The 17,049-nt window shown below is 37.7% G+C and overlaps 1 protein-coding gene across 5 annotated transcripts in view; it reads left to right on the forward strand.

Annotated features, from left to right (window-relative positions):
- The window catches only part of CDK14 (cyclin dependent kinase 14), a 514,904-nt gene that overhangs the window by 197,469 nt on the left and 300,386 nt on the right, over positions 1-17,049 (forward strand). For all 5 annotated transcript variants that reach the window (XM_033083308.2, XM_033083300.2, XM_033083326.2 and 2 more), the window contains one exon: positions 2,645-2,738. In XM_033083308.2, coding sequence (XP_032939199.1) covers positions 2,645-2,738 — 94 coding nt within the window. The remainder of the gene's footprint in view (positions 1-2,644; positions 2,739-17,049) is intronic.

Genomic DNA, 17,049 nt, shown 5'->3' on the forward strand with positions numbered 1-17,049 from the left:
AGCCTTTATTTGCTTGTTGCAGCTTTCTGGGTCTTTCCTATCAATTTCCTAGTTCAATGTCATACTTTTCCTATATTACTATTTTCCCTTTTTTTGTATTCATTTAAACTTCTCTTTCTGTTGACTTACTTGTCAATGTGCTGAACACCCATAACCTTTGAAACCAATCATAAACTTAATTTTCAAGTGGGCTGAAGGATACTGCAGTCTCCCAGCTCAAATCTTGAAGTTTGCTTATATTTCCCTCCCCAATTATTATAATACTTTTTTTGATTTTTCTATTAGGTATTTGTTTAATTCCAGTACTCTTTTATTTTGGTTTGTGACTTAATGGAATTCTAGGCTGCACAAGAGTCCAAGACGTATAATAGGATTCTTCTTTCCCAGCAGGAAATTTTTCTTCAGTTTTGTTTGCTCTTCTTGATTTTTTTTGCTTATACTTGTGTCAGAACCACTAAAATTGGAAACATTTATAAATAATGTAAAGCAATTCAAATTTTGGCAAAATCTTCCTGCTGCCCTTATAGCATTTCTGTTCAAATGGCTAGATAAAGATTCTCTGCAGATTTGTATATGCTATCAAGTGATATGCTGGTTTAATCCAATGCCTCTTTTCTGGTTACAAGAATAGAACTGTGATCTCTTTTTCTTCAGTCCAAGTTCAATTGTTTTATTGCTCATGTTGAATAAGTAACTCCTGTCTAAAATCTTGACTTTTTACTTGCCTGAGATGCTGGTACTGTTTATAAGTATTTGACTAAGATATATTGTGCCTATCTGTGCCTAATGAAGCACTAACCAAACTAAATGATGAATGGCAGTTTAATCAATTCAGTTCATTTGGTAACCAGGAGAAGCATATGGAACATAAATTTTAACCTCTCTTTTATAAACTCCTGATTTATTCTAAAATTTGACCACAACTGCGCTTTCCAAAGTTTTCTTCCACTTCTCTATGTCAACAAGAAGTTTTACTTAATATGCTCTGGGTTGTAGAATTAGGAAATGGTGATGTATATTTTATTTTCTTCTTCAAAAATTTGACTTTCAACCCTTATTGTCCTGGAATGTAAAATTGTTTAATTATTTGGTATTTCAAAGCCTGAGAGATGAGAAAAGCACAGGTTATTTACTGATACTTTTGGTTAAGTGGTATCTATAAGTACTCAACTGCAGTCTTAAAGAAAATATACAACCTGTTTTCATTCAGTTGTTTTATTCTAGAACTAGTTCCTCACCAATATATGCACACAAATCCTAAAATTAAATGCTGCTTTCTGAATGCATCATCATGATGCATAAGCAATGAAAAGGTATATAATTACTACATTCCAAATAATTTACTTCTAAAAACAAAGTTAAATTAGAGGTTATTGCTGGGATTTTTCTGACACAGAAAAAAACCTCTCAGTTTTAGAAGGAGGTGGTGCTGTACTTAGTGTTGTAAATTTTCAGTTCATTTTGATATATGTTTTGGGGATTTAAACATGTTATTACTTTGAGTGAAGACTATTTTCGTGTGGTTGCTTACACAGACATGGTTGTACAGCATGCGTGGGTGTTTGCATATGAAAGTTGTAGAAAAATGTATGCAAAAAACGTAATTGAAGAAGTTGAAGTATATCATCAAATTCTGCATCCTATTGATAGCCAAGAGGGATGTTTTCTCTTAAAATTGTTTTTGCTGAGGGAACAAGCAACCCTTGAGCTGTTTTCATCTAGTAAAGATACATGTGCAAGTTTGTAATTCACTTTCCTTTCGAGATGCAGGAGTTTACAGGTTGTCTGGAATTTGAGATAGAGTCACAGAAGCTTTCCTCAACCTTTGAGAATGCATTCTTTGTACTGTAGTTAGTGTGCCTCAGATATTTTTAGTGTCTGATTTCCCAACACTCCTGCCACTGGTTTAACTCACTGGGATGAGGGGGGCTTGTGTGCAGTACGTTGTGTGGGAAGCCAAGGAGAGGAGCCTTGGTTAAACCTCCTGTAAAGGAGGTGGCTCTTGAGGGGAGAGGAGGGAGCCCATGGCTTCTCAGCCCTGCTGAGAACTCAGCCCTTCTCAGCAGGACTTCTCAGCCAGAGCTTCTGGGGAATCAGGTCTGGGCTTTGAGCTTCCTTTGTTTATGCTGGAAGAGGGGAGAAGAAAGTCCAAGCAAGAACATCCCCCAAGTTACCAGCATTTGGGCAGTAGCTAAGTTACTGTGAGCAGCCAAGTGCCCTTTTCCTTTTTACTCACATTTTCCCAGATTCTCCTCCTATGCTGAGTATGCTTCCATGTCATCTGTCTGTCCCAATTCAGCTTCTCCCAGGAATGTTCTCTCACTGCCATTCCCACATCTCCAGACTTTCTTTGGGAGCATGACTATTCTGCTTGGGAAGCACTAATGCAGAAATCAGCAGTTCTGCCTTTATTGGTCTCAACACCCACCACCCATATTCCTGCTACCTCAACACCTTTCTTCAAACCTGAAAAGTGTTCATTTGTATACACTGATTTTAGCAAATGCACATGCCTGTCCTTCCACCTGGCATCAATTCTAAAAAAAAAATTAAACACTGGCAAAGGATACAAAAGCATTGTTGTTGGCTTTTTGGTCTCTGCGAAATCTTTCTAACCTTGTCTTTGTTTTTTTTCCTTCTGTAGGGGAGTGGGTTGTATCTTTGTAGAAATGATTCAAGGGGTCGCTGCTTTTCCAGGAATGAAAGATATTCAAGATCAACTTGAAAGGATATTTCTGGTGAGTTCTTTATTGCTGAAGTAAGACAACAAAGGATCAATTGGTAAATGTTCACGTATTTCTTTGTGTTAGGAATTAAATTACTGATAGAGCCAAGGATCAGAAACCCAGTCCACTAGCTAGATAGAATTTACTTGATATATTTTGTGTAAAAAGTTCTGTTTCTAATTTTTTTCACCTTTTTTTTTTTTAAAATACAAATAGGTTTATGCAATTGTGTAAAAGCTTTCCAAATGTAAGGCAATGGAAATGCAGCCAGTTTGTCATCTTCACTTTGCAGAGAACAGCTCTGGATGGCCTCATTAATATTCTACTAATATTGTAGTGTTAATGTCAAGTATTATTTTGTTATATAGCTATATAAAGGAAAAGTAAGATAGAAAGTGAGATGAGAAACAGAATAGGAATTTTGAAATGATGCTTAGATTTGGCAGGGGTCCTTGACTACTGCTTCTGCAGCCTGGTTGGGGCCTTCACTACATTGGGAGTGAAAAAATAGTAATTTGTCTCAAGCATAATGATAAATTATACATTTTTCTACCCAGGGCTGTGGTTTTCAAGTTTTGTTTGTTTGCTTGGCATTTTATTTTCATTTGCTCTTTCTTCTATTGTGCTCTGGGTTTGGCAGTTCCCTTTCAAAAGGTTCAGGAACAACTTTTCTTGGCTGCCAGTAAAGGTTTGTATGTACTCTGATGGCTCCTGGGAGCTGTGGTGCTGTGGACTGGTTTGTTCAGGGCAGGGCTTGCTCACCCAGATGAGCCAGAGTGGCTCCACTGTTGGATGGTCATCAGGGAAAGTATCATAGGAGCGGCATCTGACCCTAATGTGTGTCTGGATCGTTCTGATCATAAATTCTGAAGGGAAACATGAACATACCCTTGCTTTCAAGTGTTATTTTTGTCAGTAGTCGTTTATTTCAAATGCAGCATATTTATTTGGTATTCTTCTTTGGTCCATAGAGAGAGGAAGAAAGTCTTCCATAATATGTTTTAAAAATTTACATTCTTCACTTTATTCAGACTTGCTCACACTATATCTCTTTTGTTGGGACATCAGGGAATTTAGCAAATGCTTTTAGGAATGGTTCATAAAAATATCTTTCTAAAACAAGGCCTTACTTGATTGTGATATAAATATTACTCATTTTCTGTAAAATATTTGGTTTTGCTGCCCTGTTGGCTAATACCCTGAAAATTCTGTGCTGTGAAAGAATAGCTGTGCTGCAACGTAGACTTGGAGCTGCAGTTCTGAGCAGTTCCTGTGACGTGTCTCATTGCTTTGTTTGCTTGCCAGCTTGTGTATTTTAAGCTACCAACTTCTGAGCCAGTTTCCAGCTTTTGCTTTTTAAATTTATTACGCTTTTCCTTTATTAATTTGACATTTTCTCCTTATTTATAGAACATGAAATTTTGAAAGAATTACTTCCTCTTTGGGACTGGATCTCATTTATTGCAGTAAAATCTTATTGACTGTTTTTGCTGTTGAAATTAAGGGCACTTGTAACAGCAGAAATCAGGTGTTTCCTTTAGCAGGGCTTTGTTTGCAATTTATGCTATGAGATTGTAAGATATAGTGCAAAATATGATAGTGATAGGTATATCATATAAATCTATTTTTGTATGACTTCTGTAAAACTTCTGTATATTTCTGTTTTTTTCTCTATCCTCACTATTTGTGTGTTAAAATGATAAATACAATCTAGGATGAGTTTTGAGGACTGCCAGTTATTTTAAATTTTGTTTTTAAACTGCAGTTGCAAATACTGAGAACAGTGTTGAAATACCAAGAGATAATTTATTGATACTCTTTCTTTAATTTGATCTTTTGCAAACCATCAAATAAATAGATAAAATTTTGGTCTGGGTGTTTTATGGTCCATTGCAAATCAGAGTTAATTTTAAATCCCAATTAATTAAGCTTTCTAATGGTAATGTCTAGTTACCATTAGCTAAATAGTTTCAGTGAGTGCCTTCCTAATGTACTTTAAGCATCATTAAGGCTTTAAGTTATCTATTTAAAAGTTATAAACCAGAGGATCATTCTTGTTTGGTTTTGTATTTGAACAGAGGGATTAATTCATTAATTCTCCAGTGAATCATATATAGCAGGGTAGTTAATAGCACTGAAGGACAAAATGAATCAGGTTGTTTTACCACATAACTAATATGATTAAGTCCCACACAGTGAGCACTTACAGGCTGTGAAAGAAACAGATCAGCCCATAAAAGACTTTCAGAAAGAGCTCCCGTAGTTGGTGTTTTCAGCATCCACCAGTGGCAGCTTTCTTAAAACTGAGGGTTCTCTTCTGAAAATGGTGGAAGGTACAGCCCACCTCCACTCTGGTCCAGTAATCCCTTTGTTCACAGCTTGTACATGGCTTGCCACAAAAAGGAACATTAATCTTTGTCATGTCTGTTGTTGTTGTTTACTCATAGCTACACGTCCTTAAGTGTGAAAGGAGCCAGCTTGCAGCTCTTAGGGAATTGGGTACATTGGATTAGGAAACTGGGAAAATGTAAGAAATAGTAGCCAAGAAAAGTGAATAAAATTTAACATGAATAACAGTTTAAAAATCTTAAATGACTGTTTGATTTCCTATTGTTTATTTGCCATTACTATGTAAATGAAATTAGAGTACATTTTATGTACATTGTTTTAGCAATTATCAAGTTAAAGTCAGAGAGATTCATTAAATGTTTTTGTGTATCTCTACTGCTGGCCTTCACATATCTACATAGCAAAAATAGATGCAATGCAACACAGCACATATGTTTCTTCCTCATTATGATTGATGTTTATTTACCTTTCATAACAGCTTAATTAAGTGATTGTGTATAGTAGATTAAGAACAGTGGTTGATCTTTCAGTTTTGTTTAAGGACTTTTTAAGCTTGTCTCTCCTGACTTCTGTTGATTCAATTTGTGGGTTTTTAAATGGTAATATTCACTGATTCTCTATTTCTGTTACAGCAGCTGTTTTTAATAAGCATACTCAGGTTCTATTACAACCACAGGCCTCAATAAAATAGCAAGGGCTTATACACAGGATCTGTTCTCAGAATCAGACCAGCGCTTAGAAATGTTGATGAATAAGCAGCTGCAAGTTGTTATTGTCACACTTTGGATCTGATCATATGAATTCTTCTCTCTGCCTAAAATTAAAAGTGTTGATAAGCTCTTTAAAAAAAAAGTTGCTTACCAAATGAAATGGGAATGACACATATAAGTAGGTTGCTTTTTCAAAGAGGTTTAATAGTGAATAGAGTGCCGTAATACTGAGGTGTTTTGGTTTAATCAGTATACTATTACATTTTTGCCCCTGCTTTTTTCCTGCATGTTGAAATGGGGGTTACTTTCTGGATAGAAATGCATCATAGAAAATAAAGTGTATTATCATAGAATTAAATCATGAAATCATTAATGTTGAGTCTAACCTTAGAGTGAATACCACCTTGTCAACTAAACAATAGCACTGAATCCCATGCCCAGTCATTTCCTGAACCCTTCCAGGAATGGTAACTCCGCCACATCCCTGGATAGCCAATTTCAATCTTTGACAACCATTTCAGTGAAGAAATTCTTCCTGATGTCCAGACTAAATCTTCCTGGGCACAGCTTGAGACATCTCCTCTTGCTCTGTCCCTGGTTTTTGTAATTACAGCTTGTAAGAGCTAACAAGTCTCTAGCCTTAAAGTGTTTAACTAATGGGGAGTCATCATCATTTCCAGCAAACTTTTTTCTTTTCCATTCTCTGAGACAAACAGCTTAGGTTTTTGTTGCAAGGTGCAAAGTCTGATGGACTGAAGACATGAAGTGGGGTAATCTTAGCATTTCTTTTTAGTCTTGCAATACATGCCCAAGACAGGACGAAAATTTGATCAAGTGCACATTGAGTAGTAAAACCATGAGAATAGGAAAAATATGTGCGGCAATCTGTTGAATCAAAATAAAATTACACAAAATTGAGGAATATCATTTGGCTTCTGATAAGAAGTAGCTAAGATCTTTATCAGTACTTTATTCCTGTTGATCATTTGTTAGCATACATATCTCTATATGCAAACTTTGAGGTTTTCAGATCAAGGGGAATGTGCCATTGTAAACATAAATTTTAATTAGGTCTAGAAGTCAAGCTGCACCAAATGCCTTCAAGCTAGCCCTGTACCACGGAAAATTGACAGCTCCTTGGATCTGGTGATGATCAGTATGAATTAGTTGAGTGTCAAAGCTGATTACACTGAGCAGCCTGCAGTATGCTTGTGCATGCCACACTGGAGATAGCAACTTGGTTACAGCTCTGAATTTTATATGTGTTTTCATACTTGCTGTTCTTAACAGATTGAAAACAGATCAGAGTTGAATCTCTTGTGTTAGCTAAATTTTTCTTCTGCAGAGATTTATTTATTTTTTTAAGTGGGAAGATATTTCTGTCTTTTCCATTTTATGTGAGCTTTCTGAGAGCCACAATTGATCAAAGTGAAATTTCCTCCCAGGCTCTGAAGCCTTCCTGATAAGGGAATAATCTGCGCATTGCCTGAACTTTAACCTTGGTGCCAACTACACTGCAAATTAGATTTCACTGCAAGAATAATGTACAAAGAGTTCTCCTGGTACTTTGTAGCTCTCTGCACAGGTAGGACAATGGCATTAAATGCTGGTTTGTCTGAAAATGGGCATTCTCTCTGCAAACATGATTGCAGGAAGCATATGCACCACAGGAGCATCACACTGCAGGTAGGGTGTCACAGCAGGAGTAGGAATGTCAGCCAGAAGTTTCTGTCTTTCCTGACACACGTATTCAACAAGCTGAGGACTCCTCTCTGATACTGGATGCTATTGCTCTGTTGGGTACCATAACACACAGCATTAAAAAGTAATTAAAAGAGAATAATATGCATTGAGCCCAGCAGCCTGATCTGCCAAAGGGCAGCACCAGAAATTCCAGCTTTCTACATGAAGCTGTGCAGCAAAACTCACAAGGGGTTGCCATTTCAGATACCTATGGAACATGGCATTTTTAATTTCAATGAGAATGGAATTGTTTCTCCCATTATTGAAGATTTAAAAGGCTAGCAATATTATTTTTTAAATACATATGTGCACACATACTTGTATGACTACAAGCCTGAAGTGTCTTGTAATGCAGGCTGGTAGTGTTTCCTCCATGACTGATGTTAACAGGCATTTGTGAAGCTGCAAAGGTTTCCCCTTATGGTCCTGGATCTGAAGGTTTGCTTCATGTCACTGACATCTTCTAAAGCCTGGAATAATACTTTTTGAGAGCTTTTAAGCTTATGATGGACCCAAAGAAAATGTGCCTGCTGGTACATTGTATTAATAGCAACTTTTGGGAAACTAGCAATGCTAAACCCAAGGGAGGAGTACTTAAAACCGTTAAATTTTGAAATTCTTCTGTGTAATTAGGTACCTAGTCAAATTTATTGGTCTTTTTTTCCCGTTTCTTTATTTAAAATATGTTTTTCTTCCACTTAGTAAATACTTTGGCTCTGAAAAACAGGTCATTCATCTCTGATGGAATACATGTAATTGTGAGGCTGAACGTGAGCTGAAATTTTGTGTAGGCATGATGTCTGTGGTGCCATCTATTCTTCTGGTTGGATGAATCTATTGTACTATAAATAGTTGTTGCTTAGAGGGCAAAGTCTGTGTTTTCCTCCCATATCTTTCCATTTGCTTCCCACCAATGACTTCATGAGGAATAATGACTGCTGAATTCTTTCTTCTATAACACAATACACATAAGTAGAGAAGTGCAATCCTGCTAATAAGTCTACCTCTCCTTTTCTTTATAACAACAATATGCAAATATTTCACTTCTTTTCAGCACCACTGAAAATTAATTACATAAAGAGCAGGCTTCTCTACCTGTTGGTCTTCTTTTTGAAGTTGATGGCTTTATTGCAGTTGCCTGCAGGTTTTGCACTGATACCACTTTAACAAGGTTCCTCTCTCAGCTTTTTGTCTTATGCCAAACTTCAAATGAAAGTCATTCTAAACTAGGCAAGTATGAGCAAAATTAACCTTTAAAATGAACTTTAAAATACAAAGAAAATCTTCTGTGTGTTCATGCTTTTTAAAGGAATCTGGCAATTTTAAAAATTTCTTTTCATGGAGTTTCAGCTCAACTTTTGATCTCTGACTGCATGATATTGTTTTGTGTATTACTCTGTGAGTAGGCCTTTTCCCATATAACAGGGCACAAAGTAAAATATGCTAATTTGTGCTCAGTTTTTATGAAGAACTCCCATCCTTACCATGTCTGATTATCAATAGTCTCTGCTGTTCTTTGCCTTATACCATTAAACCCGTATGGTACTGGGCAAACAAACTTGGCCTAGGATTTAAAAACAGCAATTTGTAAAAATGTAGGACAATTTCTAGAAGAGTATTGCCTATGTGTGTTAGAAAAGGAGGCTTTAAAAAATATATATCTCACACTCTGCTAACCTTTCTTTAGGAAACTGGGACATGCAATCTCACATTTATCCATGTTTAAAATCATAAAAATACCTGCCAGTGTATTGTGGACACTTTCCAGGGGGACTACCAGCTGGTAGCAGGAGGGAAGAGAAGGAGAGGAAACAATAAATTATTGTGTAACCCCATCTTTTTGCTTTGAGGTTTGGCTGGATTTCAGGCCAGCCAGTCACACAACCTCATGCACAAAGGTGTCACCTGCCTGCATGGTGTTCCTGTCCAGCCTGCTAATTCTGAGCAAAACCCTGAGCATGGCTGGGCTGGCATTGCAAGAGTGTGGGTTATTATCAGCTTGGTAGTGCAAAACATGAGGAGTAATTGGCTATCAGAAAAAGAAAACAAATTAAGACATGGTTCAGTGGAAAACAATGGCTTTGTGGTTTTCTTTGGAATCAGAATGTTTTCTTTCTGCCATATTTCAGTTGCTGAATGAGAAATGGGCTATAATTATAAGGAAGCATTGTTTCCTTTCCAGACTTGCCTCTAGCCTTTGAGAGAGTGTTTACAGACAATACTTTGAAAAAAAAAACTGTGAAGAGACTCAGCTGGTGCAAATCAGTACCTGGTGTAAATCAGCACACTGATTTATATCTTTGCAGGTACCTTCCTTCTTGCACCACAGAAATATCTTCTTTGCCATGTAAAATCCCTCTCTGCAGATTGTGTCCACATGTGTTATGGAGCTGTAATTGCAAACATTTTTGCACGCAGGTGACGCTGAACAGAAAAGCAGTTGTGAATTTTGATGAAAATTTGTCCATTTTAGGAACTGAAGCCCATTCTGAGCAGAAGTGTTGGTCTGCTATCCAAATATTTATTCTACAAGATAATATTGTACTGTAAAAAACACAGACATTCAAAAAATTACTCTGGTATGCTGGCTTTATTTTCTAGGGGAGATAAAAAATGATGAGGCATCAAATTGTCACATTGCTTTCTCTTTCATAAGTAAAGAAACAATGTTCACTTGAATCTTCCCTTTTCCCGTTCTTCTTTTACTTGTGTCTGAATTGCACATTGCTTGTACAAAGTGACTTTTCTGTAAAGCATCTTGATGGCCAAAATTGTTGTTTATGATCCGTAGCAAAAGTCAGAACATGATTAAGGTTGAAAATGTCTAAAAATCAATGTGAGGCTGTTTTAGATTATGATTTTGGAGATGAGTTATGAGACTATAAGATTGATTTCTTGTCTCTCTACAGTTGCTTAAAAGAATTCAAGAATAATAGCTGATTTTTTCTGGCCTTAGAACTAGTAAAAGTAAATAGCTCTGTCTCACGTGGCATTTGGGGGCAACTTCCCCTTCAGCCCATGCACATGCTTTGAGTTACCATTTGCGGTAGGCCTAATTTGAATAAAGTTAGACTTTAATACCTATTCTAGTGTTTCCATGATCAGTGCCCTAGACTAGGTATTAATTTAGCTAGAGCATTTGCCATAAGATTGTCTCCAACTATCATTTTCACAAGCTGTCAATCCTAAATTTTGATATAAGCTTAGAGATTTCAAGAGGCTTCAAGTTTTCAAGGGGTAAATATTAATACACCTTGATTAGGACAGCTGTTTTTCTAGCTCATTAAATGGCTATGGTTGAATAAGCCAGGCATAAGGTTTTCATATCTTGAAAATGTTGTATAACCCCACTAAGTTGTAATTATACATATAAAAAAATGCGGTCACACAATTTCTGTGTGTCCACTATTTGTGTGTTGCCATTTCTTATGAGACTTGCACAAAAAAAAAGAAAATCCTACAGACAAAATAGTCATAATAAGTAGGAAGAGTAAAGAAAAGGAGCTATAGAAATGAAATGTATTCTGCTACATAAGAAAGTGTATTAAAAAAAAAAAGCCTCATAAGATACTGAGAGTAGAATTACCTAAGTAGGATCTTAATGCAGTAGGTATTCTCAACTGATTGTGAAATAAACAAAGCAGGTTATGAGCTATGCAGTATGATGTTTTATTCTTGTGCTTTGGTTCTTCTTTGCCCAGTCTTCTAAGCTCTCAGTTTAAAGTTAAAGGAGGCTAAAGCAGAATAGGATTCTTCAGCTGTCAGTTGCAGGAAGAAAAATGTCATGTGTTCACTGTTTGTCTTTAGATTGTGCATGTATATCACTGTGTAGCTGTATTTCTGGCAACTGAGGTCTGTTTCCAAGTGCATCACAGAAAGCTAACAATATATTTTGTGAGACCATAGTGAAAATTCTTCACAGTGGTTTTTCAGGGCAGAATAGGACCCAAAAGGCTGTGGTGCAAACTCTGAAACCTGTTGGTGGTGGAGCAGAACAACATAAAGTAATTTCACGATTATAGGCCGCACTGAGTATAAGCCGCACTTCCGGGTGCCAGCAACTTTTTGTTCTTTGTCCATACATAAGCCACACCTGATTATAAGCCGCACATTACAATACAGAGTGTGATAAAAGGTATCTGTTCTATCACCATCTCTTGAGGGTGGGGGCAGTGATCCTTATCTCCGTGGCAGATATTCTGCTAATGGGCCATCCATTGAAACCAGGCTGGGCATTGTTCTTTATCTTTTCACAACCCATCCTTCCTCCAGCCAGTCATTTTCTGCTAATGGCCCATGGAGTCCCACTGTGTGACTGATAAAATTACTGCATCCCATTGGAAGTTGCTCCAACCAGGGGGAAGAGCCCAACATTTCTTACCAAGATAAAAACAGAGGTTTTGGGACACTAAGGGAGCCCCTTTCTCCACTGGACTCCAGATGAAAACTGGATTTCTCCACATCACCACTGGACCTCCAGAGGGAAACTGCACCTTGTACAGGAGCACTGCTCCAACTGAATCACATCTGTCACTGCAGGAGGATGCAGCCACCATTTAATGGGACTGCTACCAACACCCTGCCTGACGGGGTGTCAGGTTGTACTCTGACTTTGTCAGGGTTTGGAGTTTGTTTCTTTGTAGTACTGTATTTCTATTTTAATTTCCCTAGAAAAGAACTGTTATTCCTAATTCCCATATCTTTGCCTGAAAGCCCCTTGATTTCAAAATTATATTAATTTGGAGGGAGGGGTTTACATTCTCCATTTCAAAGAGAAGTTCCTGCCTTTCTCAGCAGACACCTGTCCTCCAAACTAAAGCAGCAACTTTTTGTTCTTTGTCCATATATAAGCCGCACCTGATTATAAGCCGCACTTTGGGTTCAGACCAAAATTTTAGTCAAAATGGTGCAGCTCATAATCGTGAAATTACTGTAAATACTTAACAGAGAATGTAGTGTGGTGCAGTAGGTGTGCTCTCATGTAAATATGATTACCCTGATGACTACAAATCAAAGAACATTTTTAGCATATAACTTAGAACACTGGAAGATTACAGTTGGATTTCTGTATATTTTGATAGGTGAGAAATCAATTGACTTTTTGAGCTTTCAATTTGATTAAACTTTATTGCATCATAAAGAGGGATTCACTACTTTAGAATAATGCCTATTTATTTCGTTTCACAGATATTTTAAAATACTCTAAATTTGCTTATCTTTTTCAAAATTGTTTGAATTATAACTCATTTTCATCTTAGAACACATGATATTTGCATTTTTAACCTGTGCATCCTGAATATGAGTGTTTTACAATAGCTGGTAATTGTGCTTTTCTCATAAGAGAACCAAAATGCATAAATTTTGTAACACTGAACTGGCCCTTCATGAAAATCAGAGGGAAAGGAAGCATCCAAGGGTTTTATCAATCCTTTAAGTATCCTTCATGTCTCACCTTGGTGTGCATCCATAAAACATACTGCCCTAGTTACTTAAAAAGAGGCCTCAATAATTTGGATGTTGGTATAATCTGCTCTGGTCTGATGACTGAGATATTTGGTTGATGACATTTGCTATGCTGCTGAGCCTGCTCATTTTAGAGTGTGTTAGTATTGCTCCTTCCTCGTGGAAAGAGAGGGGTAGGATGAAGTCCTGCTGACCTCACTGCATCGTATCACTTTATCAGCTGCTCAGCAGTTCAAACTGCAGCCAGGGAAAATCATCTTTTGTTTGTTTAATTGGTCTTTTCATGAAAACTCTGCAATACCCTATTCCATTAAAAAAAATTCAGACCAGTTAAGGTAGTTGAAAATTAAGGGTAGTGTAATACCTGCTTGCTGCTAAAGTAATTTCTTCATTAGGCTTCATTTACTTTCAGTAAAATATACTTTCAGTGCAGCTTCTTACCACTTCTGCTTTGTAGTATCTTCTTCTTACTCATGTTCTCATGGTTTTGTTGCTTTTGTGGCCTTTTAAATAGCTTAATGATAACATTGTGCTGCTCATCTGCATTCCTCACATAGTCCAAGAGATCAACTGAGCCTTCAATGTTGAGAGGTTGATTTTTCTCTCTGATAACTTGCAAAGTTGATTGTCCATGATTCATTGGTGTAACATCTCCCTTTGTTCTATTTCAATGAGATCTTTAAAATTTACCTTCAAAACACCTTGTAATAGCAGAGTTGCTCATGTTAAAGATTAAAATTGTCATTTTACTGTTCTAGTATGGCATGCCCCATCATTTTTCAGCCTTTGTGTCATCAGTATTTCAGGCCATGCATTTCTGTGGACCTTAATGTACTGGAGACAGAGGATAAAATTGTTACTCCGGTCCTTCCCCTCCTCTCTCTCATTATTGACTACCAGTGGTACTGAAGCTCACTGTCATATATCTGTGCAAATTTTGTTATTTTAATTTGCATAGCCTATTTATTTAGTTATCCATTTCACCCTCTGGATTGTTTTTTATTCTATTTTTCTGAAAAATAAAAGGTGGAGCATGATACACATGTTAAGTAGCTCCAATAATTTGAGAATTTGCTGTAATTCACTCACACTTCACTAATTATTCAGTGCAAGCCCCTGAAGTATGTTCTCCAAATACTGCTGAGTCCTCTCAACTCCTTTCTCCAGTGAGGAGAGAGGATCAGTTCCAGCAGCTCCTGGAAAGTAGTTCCATTTTGCCCAAAAGTAGTGCTGCCAAGAGCAGGAGCTGCCACTGCAGCTGCCCTGCAGATGGCTCAAAGTTTAATTGGAGACAGGAGATGACAACTCCCTGGTCCCTCTTGCATGGTGCTTTTGAAATAGCTCAGAAGACATGGACCATTGTCAAAGCAAACAAGACAGTTCCCTGAAGCTGGCAGTGCCACTGCCTCTTCCAGTTGAGATGCACCAGCTTTCACTTCATTTAAATAAGCAAAATGAAAACTTTTAGGCTATCTGCCATCTACTTGTTAAAGCCACAACTGCTAAATGAGCAATTAATGGTTAAATCACAGTTTCCTGTTTTTGAAAATTTTATCATCTCAACATTCTGTACTCTCTCAAAACCCACTTCTGATCTCGATGTTTGGGCATGTACCTCATGGTGTCTGGGCAATGAAACCCTTCCTTTTAATGGGTTTGCAAGGAAATAGGTAAAGAAAATGTCAGGAAAATGGGCAGATGTTTCAGCTAAGAATTCACTGGAAATTTCCAAAGTGCCCTGAGTGAGGGGTGCTAGCTCACTAGGCTGCACTGCAGGATACAGGTTCTGTTCAGCCAGCCCTTCCACAGATCTTACCATCCTCTGGATGAGAATGTGCAACTCTCTGGGATTCTGCACTGACCCCACTTAAAATCTCTCAGCTACTTTTATAGCCACTCTCTCCATCAGATATAGGGTGACATTTCCCCCACTTTTAGGAAAAAAATGTTTCTGTACTTCCATTTTTCATTCTGCTTGCTTATTCTGTGCCTGTGATTCAGAAGGACAATATAAAACTCTTTTCTTTTGTAGCAGCAAAATACTGCTGTTTGGAGTGAATACACCAAGCATCATGCTGTGTTTTGTTGTAGGAGGCACACTTCGAACTGTATCACTTGAAATGGATTTTAAGTGATAAGGTTAGACATTTTTAAAAGGGATTTGATTTGAGAATTCTGATATGGTTCAGTGTAGGAATCAGCTGGATATTTAGACATCCAAGAAGAGTACTCTTATCTGTCTATATACCCATCACAACTGGAGCTCATTATTAATGCCCTCACTGTTTCACTGTAACACCTGAACCTGCACATTCTTCAAATGGCAGTGTGACTGGCTGCCTTCATTTTCTGCAGATTGTCACTTAAAAAAACTTGACAAAATACCCACTGCATCACTGAGCTCCATGTGGCTTCACAAATCTATTCAAAATAGAGATTATTGCAAGATCAAGACCTTAACTGGCAAAATAAGGAGCTGGCAAACTTCTGGATGATCTGATCAGATTCTACTGTCATGCTGTTCTGTGATGCTGAGCACCAGGCTTCATATACAGGTCTCAGTGTATGTTACCACCTCTGGTTTTTTAGGTGAGAAAAAGAATTTTCATGTTACTTCTCTCTTTTTTTTTTTTTTTTTTTGCCCAGACAGTGAGCTCAGGCAGCTCAGTCACCCAGCTCTAGCATTCTATCTGCCTTAGCACAACAGCTTTCTTCTGCAAGTATTTTTCTCTCACATAAGCAGCACGTGTCACGAGCTCCTGTTGTGCTGTGCATATGCTGTTCCTTGGGCGTGAGGAGTGGTGAGTCCTGGTGTGTTGTCATAACCAGGCACAATCCTCCTCTGATGTGTTGGGACTGGGCACCAGGCCAAAGACAAAATGTTTCCAGTATCAGAGAAATGCATTGTGCATTCACTGCTTCGGAGGGGAGGTTTGTTCTGTTGGTTGGTTCCTGTGAGAGCCAGTGGGTCAGGTCCTGGTGCAGAGAAAATCCTTATGGAGAAAGGATGTGATCCCAAATGTTCTGGTTTGTTTAAACAATTGTAGTTCAATGACACCATAGTGAAGAAACATGATTTTCTTTTAAATAAAAAGGTTTTTCTTGCTGTTTTCAGGATGATTCGTAGGAATATGCATACTTTGGTCTGTTAATTATTTAAATAAGCTTTCCAGCTGAATGGCAGCTTTAAGCCCTTAAGTATCCTGATGCAACAGCGCAGCTTGGCCTGTGCCAATGAGATTGGATACTACAACACTAGGTAGGAATTCATATGTGTTAACTGAGCCAGTTTCATGGTCTTCAAAAAGACCATAAAGCCAGCTTTATGATCCAAAGGCAGCATTGCTTTTCAGATACGCCAGCATTTCCAAAAAACGTGTGTAGTGCATACCTGGAATTCAAACGAGCCAGCTGCTGAGCCAGCACAGCAGGGCTTCTGGAAGTACATTTCATAAAAGCCTCCCACAGGTTTTGGCTTTTATTTTTATTCCACTTTTTCAGTTTAAAGAAAAGAAGTCATTAAAAAAAACCTAGAAATAAATCTTTAAAGAGCATGTTTGGGAGAAGACTGGCTGTTTGGGTGGGTTGTTCCAAAGGCTTTGCAACCTAGACAGGATAGGAAATGTGAAATGCAGAGTATATCACTATTCTGTACAGAGTAAATCAGAGCAGATTTTAAAGAATATGTAAACAAGCATGACTTGTGAGCCACAGGGTCCTTCTGTCAGAAAACAGCTGTCTTTGCAGCAAAAAAAACCATTCTGTTTGTTCCCAAACAGTAAGGAAGAGACCTTCCAGCACAGCTAGCAGCAGCAGCTGCTTCTTCATATGTATTAACACCAATCTCTTCCTCAGTGAAAGCATTCCCTCTCTGTAACCCTCACTTGAGAGCTCACAGGCTCTCTCAATGCCAGCAGACCAAACTTTTCTCCTTGTAGAGGGAGAGAGAAATCTCTTGAGGTTAGCTTGAGTCTTCTACATGAATTTTCTTCCCAGTCTTTTCCTGATCCATAGCTTTGAGCTCTACAAAAGCTTTCAAAATCTTTTCTCTTCTTACT

This window comes from Catharus ustulatus, chromosome 1 (assembly GCF_009819885.2).
Source record: "Catharus ustulatus isolate bCatUst1 chromosome 1, bCatUst1.pri.v2, whole genome shotgun sequence".
Taxonomy (NCBI): domain Eukaryota; kingdom Metazoa; phylum Chordata; class Aves; order Passeriformes; family Turdidae; genus Catharus; species Catharus ustulatus.